General features: G+C 42.4%; 1 protein-coding gene across 4 annotated transcripts in view; it reads left to right on the plus strand.

Moving 5' to 3' along the window:
- The window catches only part of PLD1 (phospholipase D1), a 136,921-nt gene that overhangs the window by 106,062 nt on the left and 16,469 nt on the right, over window positions 1-14,390 (plus strand). For all 4 annotated transcript variants that reach the window (XM_030576041.1, XM_030576043.1, XM_030576040.1 and 1 more), the window contains 5 exons: window positions 2,180-2,308; window positions 2,913-3,031; window positions 4,075-4,188; window positions 12,541-12,651; window positions 14,115-14,203. In XM_030576041.1, the coding sequence (XP_030431901.1) occupies window positions 2,180-2,308; window positions 2,913-3,031; window positions 4,075-4,188; window positions 12,541-12,651; window positions 14,115-14,203 (562 nt within the window). The remainder of the gene's footprint in view (window positions 1-2,179; window positions 2,309-2,912; window positions 3,032-4,074; window positions 4,189-12,540; window positions 12,652-14,114; window positions 14,204-14,390) is intronic.

A 14,390-nucleotide genomic window follows, 5' to 3' on the forward strand; every position in this document is an offset into this window, starting at 1 on the left:
CCTGGGACCAACATGGCTATCTACAACGCTACTACAAACCAACTATTTAATAGTGACTCCATACTTTAAATCTGTAAGGATTTATACATACAAATCCAAGGGCGGAATTTGGACCAAAATACCTTTCTAGTGAGCAGTGTATGCTCGGAATACTGGTTGAGTAGAAATTATCATTTGTTTAATAACCATAGTTCACTGGCATTTTTGTCATTTTAGTTTCTACATTGTGGAAAATTTACTGTCGACATGACCTTTAAACTCTATTGATACTCACCAAAAAATGAAAGTCACTTTTCATAACACTGGATACTGAGCCAACCTTTTCCTTTTATGGACTCTTTCAATAATAGTCTTCTAAGATGTAAATGGTCAGCTATATATAAAATATAGACCTTGTGTATGAAAAGGACACGTGTTTCATATGTATATGGACTGCCATATATGATAGTGGCCACTTATATGTTCATTCATATGAGTCAATGTATGATCACGTAAGGTCAGTACATAAAACATATTCTACTGTAGCGTTCACACGTGTGTTACATATGTTTGTATTCCGGCATGTACAGTCAGTGATTTCCGTGCCCCACCTGTACTCTCACTAACTCATGCAGAACTGTGCTGTTTGGATGTAGCTTTGCTAAGACTGTAACCAGAGTGTCAATGTTGCATACCTGTTGCATGGCATTTTGGGCATGGGTTGGCTTTTTGTGATGTTCCAACAGTGCTGGCAAAACGTGCTTTGTGTATATTGCCGAAGGTGGTTATCATATTGTCACTCGTGTGGATTGTTGAATATTTCTAAAATATTGTTGTGATTAAAAAGTTTTTGTGAGTGCTTGATTGCTTGGCTGGCACAGTACACTAGATGCAGTAGTTCAGGTTCCTAAACATCTTTGGGATTGTCACGCCTTGAACTAGCACTAAAACCTCAAAGGAGGCGATAGTGCAGGATTCTGTCAGTAACTGGGGCAGTGCAGAACAGGTCAGTTGTCATGAGAGAATACATGTCATGGGGGGATGCAGAGGAGACTAGATAACTGTAGGGTTTTTCACTCTATCTAGGCTGTGAGTCTGACTGATCCAAATACTTAGTTACTGTCTGAGAGCTGAGTATTCCCATGGTGTAAACCTTGGTCAGATCATATAAAAATAAAATATATAGGATAAAAATGTATAGGGGACATCAAGCCTCTTGCTTCAGAACAGAAGCTCATCACTTAAGTGGGATTACCAAAAAACTTTCCTTGTAGATATGTTATGGCATAATTGTCCAGTCAGGGTTGTTACACCATTCTCTGAGCTATCCGATAGAGGCTACTATCAGAGACAGGATATCACACTAGTTAGAACATAGATCTGATCCAGTGTGAGCTTTCCTGTTTTTTTAGAAGGGAGGTGGAAGGGATCACGCTACTCCTCGTTTATATGCTCATGGCATTCACAAAAAGAGGTGTAAATTTCAAGAAAGGAGTTGGGGGAATGGGAGTAATTTTTGCATGTAAGTCATTGCAAGGATGTTTGGTCCTAACTTTTCACCATGAAACTGAAATTCTGCATCCACGTGCTGAACATGTAACACAATCTCAGAAGCTGAAGTTGTTATTTAAAGAGGCACTGGAGAAAGGGAAGAGACCCATCTTTGTGCTAGCTAAAATTACAGTGTAGAGACCCTTTTGTGGAGTCAAAATCATGAATCCTATAAAATTTAAGTTTCAATTAGAGTTGATTTGTACTTTAGTACAAACTAAATATACAGGAGTAGTACTCTCTACTGCACACAGATATAAAGTTCCACCTCCCACTGAAGTTAGTAGTATATGAGAGCAGAATTACAATTGTTAATGCTTTCAATGTAGGTATCCTTCCTTGCAGATTATTGTGGGATGACAAATAGCTGAAGGGTAAAGTTTCAATCCAGTACAGAAAGGATTCAGATCTAGCTTCCATTACCAACAACAAAACATGTTAATATAATCTCCCTTGATTGCGTACCAGATGTGTTATACTGGAGAAGGGAAACACAGAGACTTAACTGGAAAATTATCTTAGCTGACTAAAACTGGCAAGTTATGCTGATAGTTTGCTATTCAAGTGTGATTCTCATCTGTGCTGTGTTGAGAGCAGTCTTAAAAATAACCTTAGAGCATATGTTTTTGACACTTTATAAACCTGACAGATAAAGGATCAATCCGCAGCTTGAAGACAGGTGTTGGAGAACTTTTTGGGGAGACCAGGTTCTGGCATGGAAAGGACTATTGCAATTTCGTCTTTAAAGACTGGGTTCAACTTGACAAACCCTTTGCTGGTAAGTGCCATTGCAATCTGGAACCAACTTTTTTCCCTGCAAGACAGTTTGTCTCATTCCATAGCTCCTCTACTGCCTTAGAAAGCTTCTTTGCAGGGCCAGCTCCAGGCACCATCTTAGCAAGCAGGTGCTTGGGGCGACCACTCCGGAGAGAAGTGGCAGGTCCAGGTATTGGGTGGCAATTCAGCGGAGGGTCCCTCACTCCCGCTCAGAGTGAAGGACCTCCCGCTGAATTGCTGCAGATCGCGATCGCGGCTTTTTTTTTTGGCTGCTTGGGGTGGCAAAACCCCTGGAGCCGGCCCTGCTTCTTTGCCTTTTTACTCTCCTGAATTGGCGCCAACGAGACCCACCTGGTCTGGCTGCTGGGAAGAGGCAGCAGAATCCCAAAGTAAGGTAATAAAAAACAGATTTTCTATGACAATAATGGATAAGTGAGCTTGTGGCTTACCAGCCCCCACAAAGCTGACCTGTCCTCAATTTTAACTCCTAATTTGTTAGTTTTTATTTCTAGAAAGGTTCCGTTTGTAGGAAGAGATGCTGTGATATTCTTAATGTCTGATACTGATCTGAGATGAACTATAGCAATTTTTCCCTGTCCATATAGATTTCATTGACAGGTACACCACACCCAGAATGCCATGGCATGATATTTCATCCGTTGTGCATGGCAAAGCTGCACGGGATGTTGCTCGACACTTTATTCAGCGCTGGAACTTCACAAAGGTAGGTGTGCAATGAGATAGGTCCTGCAAGCCCTCAAATCTGAATGCTTCGCAGATGCCTTACATAGGACGATATGCAGGAATAAGTGCCATGCCAGGTAGTCAAGGTTTGCAAGATTGAGCCAGTAAAGTATGTATTCACTTGCCCTAATGTCCCAGCAAGTAACCCTGAAAAACTGTGACTCTAACAGCAAGTAATGAAGATAGGTGCTGTCATTCTCCTGTTACACCAGTGTAAATAAGGTATAATTTGAATTTAGTAGGTGGAAAATGAATGAGGTCTGGGATGTTGTTAGCCAAGGGGCGAATGCCATTGTGCTGCTATTCTAGCAGTTCCTGCTGGCTGGTTGGGAGGGACACAAGAGACAATAATGTGCCCTCTTGTGAAGCAGCAGAAGGCACAAGGAGCAGTTCAGTGGGTGATCCCATAGCCAAGGGGAGCAAGGAAGATCAGGGCTGTCAGGCCAAAGCCACAGCTGGGTGATCCAGCCACGTGGGCAAACTAGCAATAACCAGGATTTTCAGGGCCAAGAAACCAGGGGAACCTGCCAGTGGAGGCCATGTTGGAGTCCTGGACCAAGAAGGATCCAATCACCAGAGAAGCTCTGGCCTCCTGGGGATCAGGTCACTAGGACTCAACTAGCAAGCACATAGTGTCCTCACCACTGGAGAGGACTGGCTAGGATCCCATCAGATAAGGACCCTCCGTGATGATGAGGGAGTCTTGGGCAGGCTGGAAGGCAACCCACACTGGAAACCAGGCCAGTAGGCCCTGTCGCCAAGGAAAATGGTGGCTAATGGAGCAACAGAGTCCCTCTGTGTTTCCTCATTTGCTCCCCACTCTTCTTTCTCTCGGTCGCCTCTGGATATTTTCAGAACCATTTGGAACAGGAATTGAGTTTATGAATATGAAAAACTTTATGTTCTCTCCCTCCCAATTTTCTGTATTAAGAGAGGAGCATAAAAACAGTAAAAATCTTCAGCATAAAAATCTGAAGAAAATGTGTTTTAAAATACAGTATCCTCCATTTTTTTCTTTTGAAGATCATGAAGCCCAAATACAGATCCCTGTCCTACCCATTCCTGTTGCCAAAATCTCAGCGAACCGCCGGTGAGATGAAGTATCAAGTGCCTGAGTCTGTATGTGCCAATGTACAGGTGGGTGTAAATGGCATTTAATGGAATCCTAAAATGAAGAACTTCCTAGCACTTGGGCTCATTTTTAGCTCTTTGTAATAGGAGGCGTTGGTAGTCTTCCAGCTGAAATTTACAAGATTTTAAAGGATTTAAAGTGTAAACTGCTTTTTATTTTAAAATGCAACTTAGCAGGCCAGATACACAGCTGGAATAAATCAGCATAGCTTCATTGATTTCAGCGGATAGAGACTGATTTACAGCACTGGAGGTTCGGGTTCAGTGTATGTAAGATGAATTATACAAATGATATTTTAAACTCCATTAGTTGTGCTGAATGCATATGTTAAATGTGATTATTAAACAGCAGAACTAGACATGTTAGGAATGCAGGGTGGAAATGGAAGTGCTTAGGAAGTGTGCCTAGGAAGTGACAGGAGAGAGAGAGAGAGATAGTGTGTGTGTGTGTGTGTGTGAGAGAGAGAGAGAGAGAGAGAGAGAGAGAGCTTTTGTCAAATACTGGTGGTCAAAGCTGAGCAGGAAAAAATTGCCTAGAATTCCCAAAATAAGTTCTTCAGCCCAGACTCCACCTGGCAGCAGCTTGAGAAAACATTGGAAACTCTCTGCCACACCACCTGCAAGTATGCTGCTCCTTGTGATGGACAGATCCATTGTGAACAGCTGTAAGTGTTCTTTAGACATTAGGTACTGCTGCAGGGAGAGTTGTGGGGTAGATGCAAATTTTGAGAGACCCTGCAGCACTTGCAGCAAGTGCTGTATGAGGCTGTGTGTGTGTGTGTGTGTGTGTGTGTGTGTGCACATGGATATGGTGCTCTGTATGCACCAGAACTAGGATGCCCCGTGTGGATGGTCTGCACTATTACAATTTGCACCATGTCCGTCACACCAATGCAATTTTCTAGCCTAGACCCATCCTGAGAATCTCTAGTGTGTTTCTTGAGCCTGACTCCTGATGTTGAGTTATGCTGATTCAGTCAGAAAACATAATGAATACTCAGGTGACTTATGTGACCAGTCAGAACTCACCAACGGAGCTTGAATACAGAATGTTAAGTATCAAACCCAGTGAACCATTAATCATCAATCAACAGAAAAAACACTAAGCAAAAAACAAAGAAATTGATTGAGAAATGCAAGTAATGAATACATTTCCAGAAAATTTTGATCTGCTTGTAGACATCTTGTAAATTATTCATTGAAAATTACACAAGCTCATCTCTAAAGGCAGACTGCAGCCTTTTGAGAGCTGTCAGCCTGGCTCATCCATGAACTGCATAAAGCTGAATACACGTAAAAACGTGTTTTGCTGCAAACATGGCTTCTCCCTTGAATGTTCCTGGAGTGCAATATCCCTTCCAATGTACTTGCCTGTAGCAAGTAGTATTTATGCTGCTGTGTGGTAGAAGCAGGCAGTGAGCCGGAGAGCCTCTTAGGGTACGTCTATACTACCCGCCGGATCAGCGTGTAGTAATCGATCTATCGGGGATCGATTTATCGCATCTCGTCTGGATGCGATAAATCGATCTGCGAATCGACGCCTGTACTCCACCTCGGCAGGAGGAGTAAGCAGCGTCGACGGGGGAGCTGCGGCAGTCGACTCGCCGCCATGAGGACAGCCAGGTAAATGCAACTAAGATACTTGGACTTCAGCTATGCGAATAGATAGATTTTCCGTGCCCCCCGCACCCCCCCAGTGTAGACCAGCCCTTAGTCTGTATTTGCAAGATGACCCACTCCAGCATATTTGTACATGCACATACTGCAATTCTGGCAGCTGCTGCTTCTGTAATTTGCTTGTTTTCCTGATTCTAATTTGTCTAATGGAACCGCACACAGTAGGAAGCTGGGTTACTAGGAAACCATACAGGGAGCCTCAAGTGCAGGGAGCTCTGGCTGACGGTGGAAATGCAGTTTACTGAGCAGTTTTATAAAAGATGTTATGTGTGTTGAAGTTATAGCTGAAGGTTAATGATTGGCTAGACATCTATTACTGATGTTGGTGGAGATTCTGGCTTTTGAAGGCAGAGATCAGATGGAGAGGGCTGCAGGTAATGAGTGCCACATAGCAGTCAGCTAAGCCCACTTTGAGTAAGAGTGTCAGAATCTGGCCGTTAATCCCTCCCATACATGCATACACCCAGGGTCTCAGCTCGGTTACTTAGCTTCCTTGTGTAAATACCCAAAGCATCACCTCTGGTATTCCAACTATGCTAGTGAGGCAGCTGGGTCCATCATGGAACCTGCCTTTCTCTTTCTTATCAGCTCCCCATAGCAAGACACTCCAATGATGTAAAGCTGATCTTTGTGTAAACAGCGTTACTGTAGGCAGGATGCAGGTGTCTCATTTGCCTTTCAGTTTGACTGCAGTGATGGTTTGAGACATGAAAACAGTCCCTCTAGTCTTTCACAGACACTCTTACCCAGAAGGGCAGGGGGGATATGTTTTTATGTAAATCCTTCCTCTAGTAGAGATGGGTCAAACCCAGAAACATTTATTATCATTGTTTATATAGCACTAGTGGTAGGGTAGAGTCCTTTTACAGGCAAATGGGAGACAAATTCCCTGCTCCAAGAAGAGTAAAATCTAATGGATAGTTTTAATGGGAGTTGCTGAGTGCTAGGCATTGTTGAAAATCTGACCACTTCTTTTATCTGAGTGAATGGGAGCTGAACTCTCTGTTTGAAAATCTGGCTCCAGTTGTGAGTGCTGACTGAGCCCTTTTGACATTCTGGACTTGATTAGATGAAGGATGGGTGAGGAGTGGGACATTGCCACAGAAAGCCCACTAACTGAGCCATGATGCTGATGTTTTATCTGTATTATCATAGCGGCCCCTAATTGTTAGTTTCACAGGTTTTGGTCTGCTCCCTCCATCTGTTTTGTTGTCACCTCTTTGAGGAAAGGACTGGGGTTCATAGGCCTTCTGGAAGAAGTGTGTTGTAAGGAGCTGTTGGCAGGAAGACAGAGTGAAAGCACGGCAGAACAGGTCTGGGTGGGGGTTGGATTGCATCATGGGGCAGTTGAGTCAGTCCTGAGGGAATGCACAGGAAAAGATGTGAAGACAGGAATTAGAAAGGAAGGAGGGAGTTAGACAGCTTATGGGTTGAGTCAAGCATTCTCTCAAAGTCTGGGGTTTGATTATCACAGCACCTTGGCTCATGCAAAAATCAAAACTTGTTTGACAGGGAGTCACCAAACTAAAATCACTCTCAGTTTTTCCAACTCTAATTTCCAGTTATTATCCAAGCAAGACACAGTAAGTCTGTGACATGGTGAGACAACATCACACACTGTTCATACTGTGAGACACAGTGAATCATCATACACCCTGAGTGGCTCTTAGAAATTTGCTTCACAGTACATATTGTTTGTAGTTATGGAATAACTCCCAGCGAATACTGATGGTGGTGTTGTTGCTTAGATTAAAGAGGTTAAAGGGATGACAGCCCCTGCATAAAAATTGCATGAGTGATGGGAGGCTGCAGAACTGAGGCGGAGGGAGAGGAGAGAACACCAGTGCTTGTTTCTGTGTAATATTCCTAAGTAATATGCAGACCTTTTCTCGGAAACTGAAGGATTTTGCATTTCAGTTTTTTAATTTTGAATGCATTGACAAGAGAGGACAATTTGACAAGAGTGGTAAATTACATATTAGTAATAAGTATATATTAATTTAAAAGAAAGTTCAGAGCACGTATAATTAATCTGTGGCAACCTAAACTTCAGTTATTACCCTGGGGTATACAGTGACCACTCAGACCTTTATGAAATAAACAGAGTTGCAACTAAAATCTTCCTGTTTCAAAGGCACAGACACCTGCTAAAAGAGAATCACATTTTACTGTTAACAGTATAGTTCCCATGATGCAGAGTTGAGCAGTTCTGGTCCCATCCAGTAGAGGGTGGTAGCATACGTGTTCAGATGCAGACATAAGCCAATTCATTACAATATACAAATATTACCAAGATGATGATGCATGGAAGAGAGAGGATGTTCCAGTGGTCAGGGCAGTAACCTAGGATTTGGGAGACTTGGATTCAAGCCCTTGGTCGACTGCGAACTTCCTGTGCGATGTTCAGTGAGTCACTTAGGGCCATATTTTTAAAGGTATTCAGGCGCCTTTGAAACTCTGGCTCTGTGCCTCAGTCCCTCATCTGCAAAATGGGAATAAAAGTAATTCTTTACCTCACAGGTGTTGTGAGGATAAATACATTAAAGATAGTGAGGAGCTCAGCTACAATGGTAATGGAGGCCATAAAAGTACCATAGATAGATGACTGGATGTGTGTCTACCCTGAATATATCTTTTAAAAACCTGTCATCAATGTGTTATGTGACCTTGTTGACTTATGTGACCATGTATGACTTATGTGACCATGTTGACTGATTTTAGTGAGAAGCAGAACCCTCAAATTTGATTTAGTTAATAATGTCTATGTTTGACTGAAGGACTTTGCTACAGGGAGGAATGGCAGAGAAGGAATTCCTTTAGAGTTTGGAGCAACAATGCTGTGACCTGTCAAGCTGGTGTGATAATTTGGTGAGGGAGAGGATAAAAGAGAATTTAAAAGGAGAAGGGGCGTCTGGACTGGCTCGTTGTGAAGCTGTGGGTTTGAAAGTGATCAATCTCTTTCTGATCTGGCGGTTCTCTTGTTGGATGATTTTTCCAGCCAACCATTAGTTTGTCTCTGAGTGGTAAAGCCATTTTTCAACTTGAGAGAGGCTTATGACATCCAGTATAAAATGAGAAAGAAAAAAAAACCATATTGATTTATTCCTTGTCTCCCGCAGAACAACAGCTACTGCTGCTAATGGAGGGTTTTTTAAGCTGTTGAAATCACTGCATTGGTACCGACACTGAACAACTTATTTGGAAAGCAGAAATGACTCTGCTGGGGACACTGGGAAAGTTAGCCATCTATTCTAAAGCACCCTTTAAATATTGGTGGCTCAGGTACCATGAAAGCACTGGTAGAGGGGAATTGTATATTTTACAAATGTTTTTGTAAAAGAGTTCAATTTTGGATCGAATTCCTCAAGCAAGGCTAGCTTTTGGCACCCGTGAAGCCCACTGCCATATGCTCCCTGCTGCTAATTGCTGCAGATTGCGTCGGTAGCTTCTGGCCAGTGGGCTGCATGCACTGTGCCACTACACCTTCGCAACAGAGGGGTGAGAAAGCCTAGTGGAGGAGCTGCAGCTCAGCTGCTTGTGGCCAACTACACCAGCAAACCCAGGATAGGGAGCTGAGCCCTGAGTTTCACTGCTGCAGGGCATGGCGGTAGAGGCCCAGGAGTGTGTGACCAGCATGAGAGAACAGAGAAGAGTAGAGAACGTTGATGCTCATTGGAATCCCATCATCTGGAGCATTGGCGCAGCATCAGAAGCTATCTAGGCAGCCAGAATTTTCCCCCATACTCACAGAAAGATCATTCCTAGCAGCAACAGGAGGTGGCTGCTACCTCCTGGCCCAGATATCATCAGATACTCCCAAGAGGCTGGGCAGAGAAAGTTTGCTCTAAAATATAAGGGCCTGATCCTCATGTACAAGAGGACCTCTGGTAAGGTAAAGGGGCATTAAAATGGGTGGGAGTATAATTTAATAGTGGCTACCCTGTTGCTACCCTGGCTATGTTATTCTTTATATGCCCACTATTCATGATAGGTAAGCAGACTAATTTCCTTTAAGATTCCTTCCCTTTGTTTTACTAGTAGAATATCATTGCAGTGTCCTGTCTTATTACTTCACAGTCCTTCAGGACAATGTGTACTTGAATGAGACGCTCTCTTCAATTCTCTTTTAATTTTCCAAAGAAACTCTTTGACGAACAAAAGAAAACAAAAAAATCAGCCGTAGTTTCTCTAGTTGTTGCTTAAATATCAAAGCTCTTCAAGTCCCATATTGTGATGGTTACTGTCTGCTGTAACTTTGGCTTTTTTAATAATGTCTTTTTCCAGAGTAAGGATACTATGTGTAGAACTAGAACTATGCATATCCAATGAGTTATTATTAAACACATCTACTAAAAGTTTGCCAAGTTCTTTCACACTTTCCTTAAAATCCTGGGATGGATCCCATTCTGCTCTGGAATTTTTTCATTCATCAGATTTACTTTCTGTGCACTGGAGACCACACAGAAAACAACCAGCAATAGGAAAAGGGAGTTTCACAAGACAGCATGAACATTGGGCTGTGGGTTGTAAAAAATTAGCCAGCTTTCTATCTAGAACAGCTGACTTGATGTCTTGACTAATGCAGTAGGGATCATAATACCTTCCCCTGGGCGGTTCTTTGGGTTTGTTCAGGAGCTCAGACCTGCAGGTGCTGCTGAGTGCTATCGGTGAGGTGCTCAGCAACCTCAATAGCCCCTGACTTCAATAGGAGGCCAGGATGCTTAGCTTCTCGCAAGGGATGCTCAGCAATTAGTTTGTCCAGCACATTTGCACCATATGAATGCTAAGTAGTAGTTTTGTAATCAAATATAGATGACAGTGGAGTCACACTGGATGTGAGCCAGGCACAGACCTTGAAGGAGAAGGCAGGCTTCATACAAAGAGTTTAAGCATGCCATGAAAGTCACTTAACACATGTTGATGTAACCTGCTGGTCAGTGTGGGTAATGTGTCTGTCCCTAAATCCAATCCATAGAGGATGCGAGTTAGTTACCCTCTAGCTACAGAGGCTGGCTGTTCAGATTAAGCTGCAGTAATTTATGCTTTCAGCTCTGGAGGTCCCCAGTTTAATCCTGCTATTGGCCAACATTACAGCTGTCACAGAAGTGGGAATTTGTCCAGTATTTGACTTTGCTGTGAGTATCAGATACTTGGATGAACTTTTTCTATCTGGAGGAAGTATGGAATCTACCAATCAATATGTGTGATGTGTCCCCCAACAGAGCGTGCGAGTCCTGTACAGATCTCAGCCATAGGGACTAGGGGCCAGATCCCTAGCTGGTGTAAATTGTCATTGCTCCATTGAAGCTTGTTGAGATATGATAATTTAGCTCAGGACCTGCCCCTTTTCCTTTAACGCAAGCTGTAGATACTCGTGCATTTAGCTCTACAGGTTCCTGGTTCAGTTCCCAGTGTTAGCCAAGATGGTAGCCATTATGTTGATTGAAGGGTTGCTCCAGGCATAGGTGTGGTGTGCATGAAGGAGAGGAATGAAATGGTAAGGGGAGAGCTCGAGTGGAGCCCCGAGAGTCGGATGACATCTAGGAGGAGATGAGGTCAGAGATACTGGAACAAAATTGTGAGCGGAGGAGCAGAATCTTGAATTGAACTGGAGAGATCTTAAAAGGAGAGAGGCATGGTCAGAGCAGAAGGTGGGGAAGACTATCTAGGCAGTGAGGGTTTGCACTCACTGAACTGAAGAGAGATGAGATTGGGGAAAGGACAGTGAGTAGGAGTTTACAGTAACAGAGGTAGGAAACTATGAGAGCGCACAAACCAGAGTTTCAGCAAAGGACAAAATTAAACGGGTGAGAGTGTGAGCAAACGGTATTTACGGTATTAGTTTGGTTGCCTTTTGACAAAAGCTTTCGTGCTACATCAGGGATGTAATAATATACTCGGAGGATCTTGAAATGTCTGTTACTTCAGAAATGCCTGTTCTGATTGACAGTCAGAAAAAATTTCCATGTGAATTTGACCTACTGCAAATTAAAAAAAAAAAATCACAAATCTGACAGGTTTGACCAGTTTTGGAAGAATTTTTCACAAAAATGTAAATGCCAGGACTTGTTTAGGGCAGAGACTGCCATTCCTGTTTAAAATGTGGTGCCATTGGCCCTTGTATTATAAAGCACCCATCAGTTTTGGGGCAAAACTCACTGATTTCAGTAGGTGCTTCAGCTTCAAAATGGATGGCATGTGTCTCTGTGCATAAGAGATAAATGCCTAATCTGACACCATAAAGGTCCATGGGAATTTTGTTATTGACTTCAGCGAGCTCAGCATCAAACCTTAAGAAAATATATTAAAGGCAATTCAGCATTGCAAGAACTACAGTAAGTAATAGACTTTTGGAACCAGATTTGCCACTCTCTCTCTCCAGTCTTACACCAGTATAATTCCATTGACTTTACTGAAGTTACTCTGGCATAAAATTGGGGTAACAAAATGGTGAATCAAGGCCTTTATATTTTCATCAGACTGTTTTAATTTTTTAACAGTATTTCTAAGCTTCATTTCCCTGTGTTATACATCTAACATGTAGTTAGCAAATGTTGTGTGTGTTACATAAGTCAGTGAAATCATGAAAAATAAATCAACCAGTTCAAAACAATTAGTAAGGAGTGCTAGTGCCATCTCATATCAGGGCAGAACTAAAACAGCTAATCTTTCTCTTTACAGGTCCTCCGTTCTGCTGCAGATTGGTCAGCTGGTATCAAGTACCATGAAGAATCCATCCACAATGCTTATGTTAGCGTGATAGAAAACAGTAAACACTACATCTATATCGAAGTAAGTACCAAGGATGCAAGGCAATGATCGTTTGGTTCAATGAGCACATCCTGTGACCCTCCGCAGGATATCCTCTGAGCACATCCTGAGCACATTCTGTGACCCTCAGCAGGCTACTTCTTTATTTTATTCTCCTTTTGTACATTTTGAAACGTTAATATTAATATAGAGCTTCATCTGCAGCCCCCTGATGTTGATAGGATTATGTCCATTGACTTGAATAGGCTTTTAATCAAGTCAGTAATTAATGTACCAGTACAGAACTCTAAACGTGAGTTAAAACACAAGGCCACTCTGTTACTGTTTATCTTTCCAGAACCTCTAGCAACGTTTGTCTCCCGTGCAATGTTCTTCCAGCTGCCTTCTTGGCTCTGCTGCATTCCCAGCCCTACATATCAAAGTGTTCGGTCCCCCATCGATGCTCAGTGGCCTCACTTAATAGTATCTTAGAACTTGCATAATTCTCCTCTGTATGAATGGATTTATAAATGAAGGAAGAAATGGCTGAATGGAGACACTTATTCCGTATCTGTTTCCATCTATTGTTTGAATGTTTTTTGCTCGGTAGTGTTTAAAGAGGGAAATTAATCAAGAATAATTATTCCCCCCTGAGCGCACACACAGATACCATTTAATTAAAATAATACGTTGCCATCCTGGAAAACATTGTACAGGATGTAGCTTTATTTGCTTCTTGACTCAGAATAGTCCCACAACCGTAAAAGCATGTAGATTTATGACTTTGTAGACAGCATGGGTGAAATACTGATCTCAGTAAAGTCAATAGCAAAACAGTCATTGACTTCAGTGGGACAGGATTTCACCTCCTGTCAAAATAAGTGTTTCACAATGGCAATAATGCTGAACAATTATCTGGAGATAATCACATGCTTGGGAAGCAGTCTCTAACTTGCATATGCTTTGTGCTTTGCCGTAGCCACAAAAATCAGATTTTTTTTTTTAACAATTCTGAGGATTGCTCATTTGAGGCCGTTATCTATGCTGATGTTGAAAACTGTCACTTAATTTTTTTCTTATCCTAACAAAAACCATACGTTCTGGGTTTTGAGATTTTTGTAGTGATTAAACCCTGAGATCTTATTGTGTCACTGCTGTTCTGTGTTCAGCAAAAATGTTTCTTTCAAACTGTAGCAAAATGGGGCCCCAGCCCAATGTCTGTTTGTTTATCTATCCATGCCCCATTATTGTAGTATCTGAATCCATGACGATCTTTATTGTATTAATCCTCTCAACCTCTCTGTGGGGCAGGACAGTGCTATTATCCCCATTTCACAGATGGGGACCTGAGGCACAGAAAGTCTAACTAATTTGTATAGAATCATTGAGGAAGTTAGTGGTGGACCAGGGAAGTGAATCTGCATTCTGGGCCTAACTACTGAACCATCCTTGGCAAAAAGACATTGAGATGATTCTGAATTTCTTTGTGTTCACTTTTCCCTTAGAACCAATTTTTTATTAGCTGTGCTGATGACAAAGTCGTTTCTAACAAGATTGGAGATACCATTGCTCGAAGGATTCTTAAAGCACACAGGTATTTTTTTGTTTTCAAAAGAACTGTCAGGATCTTGTTACTAGGGGTACGTCCAGGCTACCCGCCGGATCGGCGGGTAGCAATCAATCTATCGGGAATCGATATATCATGTCTAGACGCAATATATCGATCCCCTAACACCCCCTCCTCCCCCCGTTGACTCTGGAACTCCACCAGGGTGAGCGGC

Source organism: Gopherus evgoodei, chromosome 9 (genome assembly GCF_007399415.2).
Source record: "Gopherus evgoodei ecotype Sinaloan lineage chromosome 9, rGopEvg1_v1.p, whole genome shotgun sequence".
Taxonomy (NCBI): domain Eukaryota; kingdom Metazoa; phylum Chordata; order Testudines; family Testudinidae; genus Gopherus; species Gopherus evgoodei.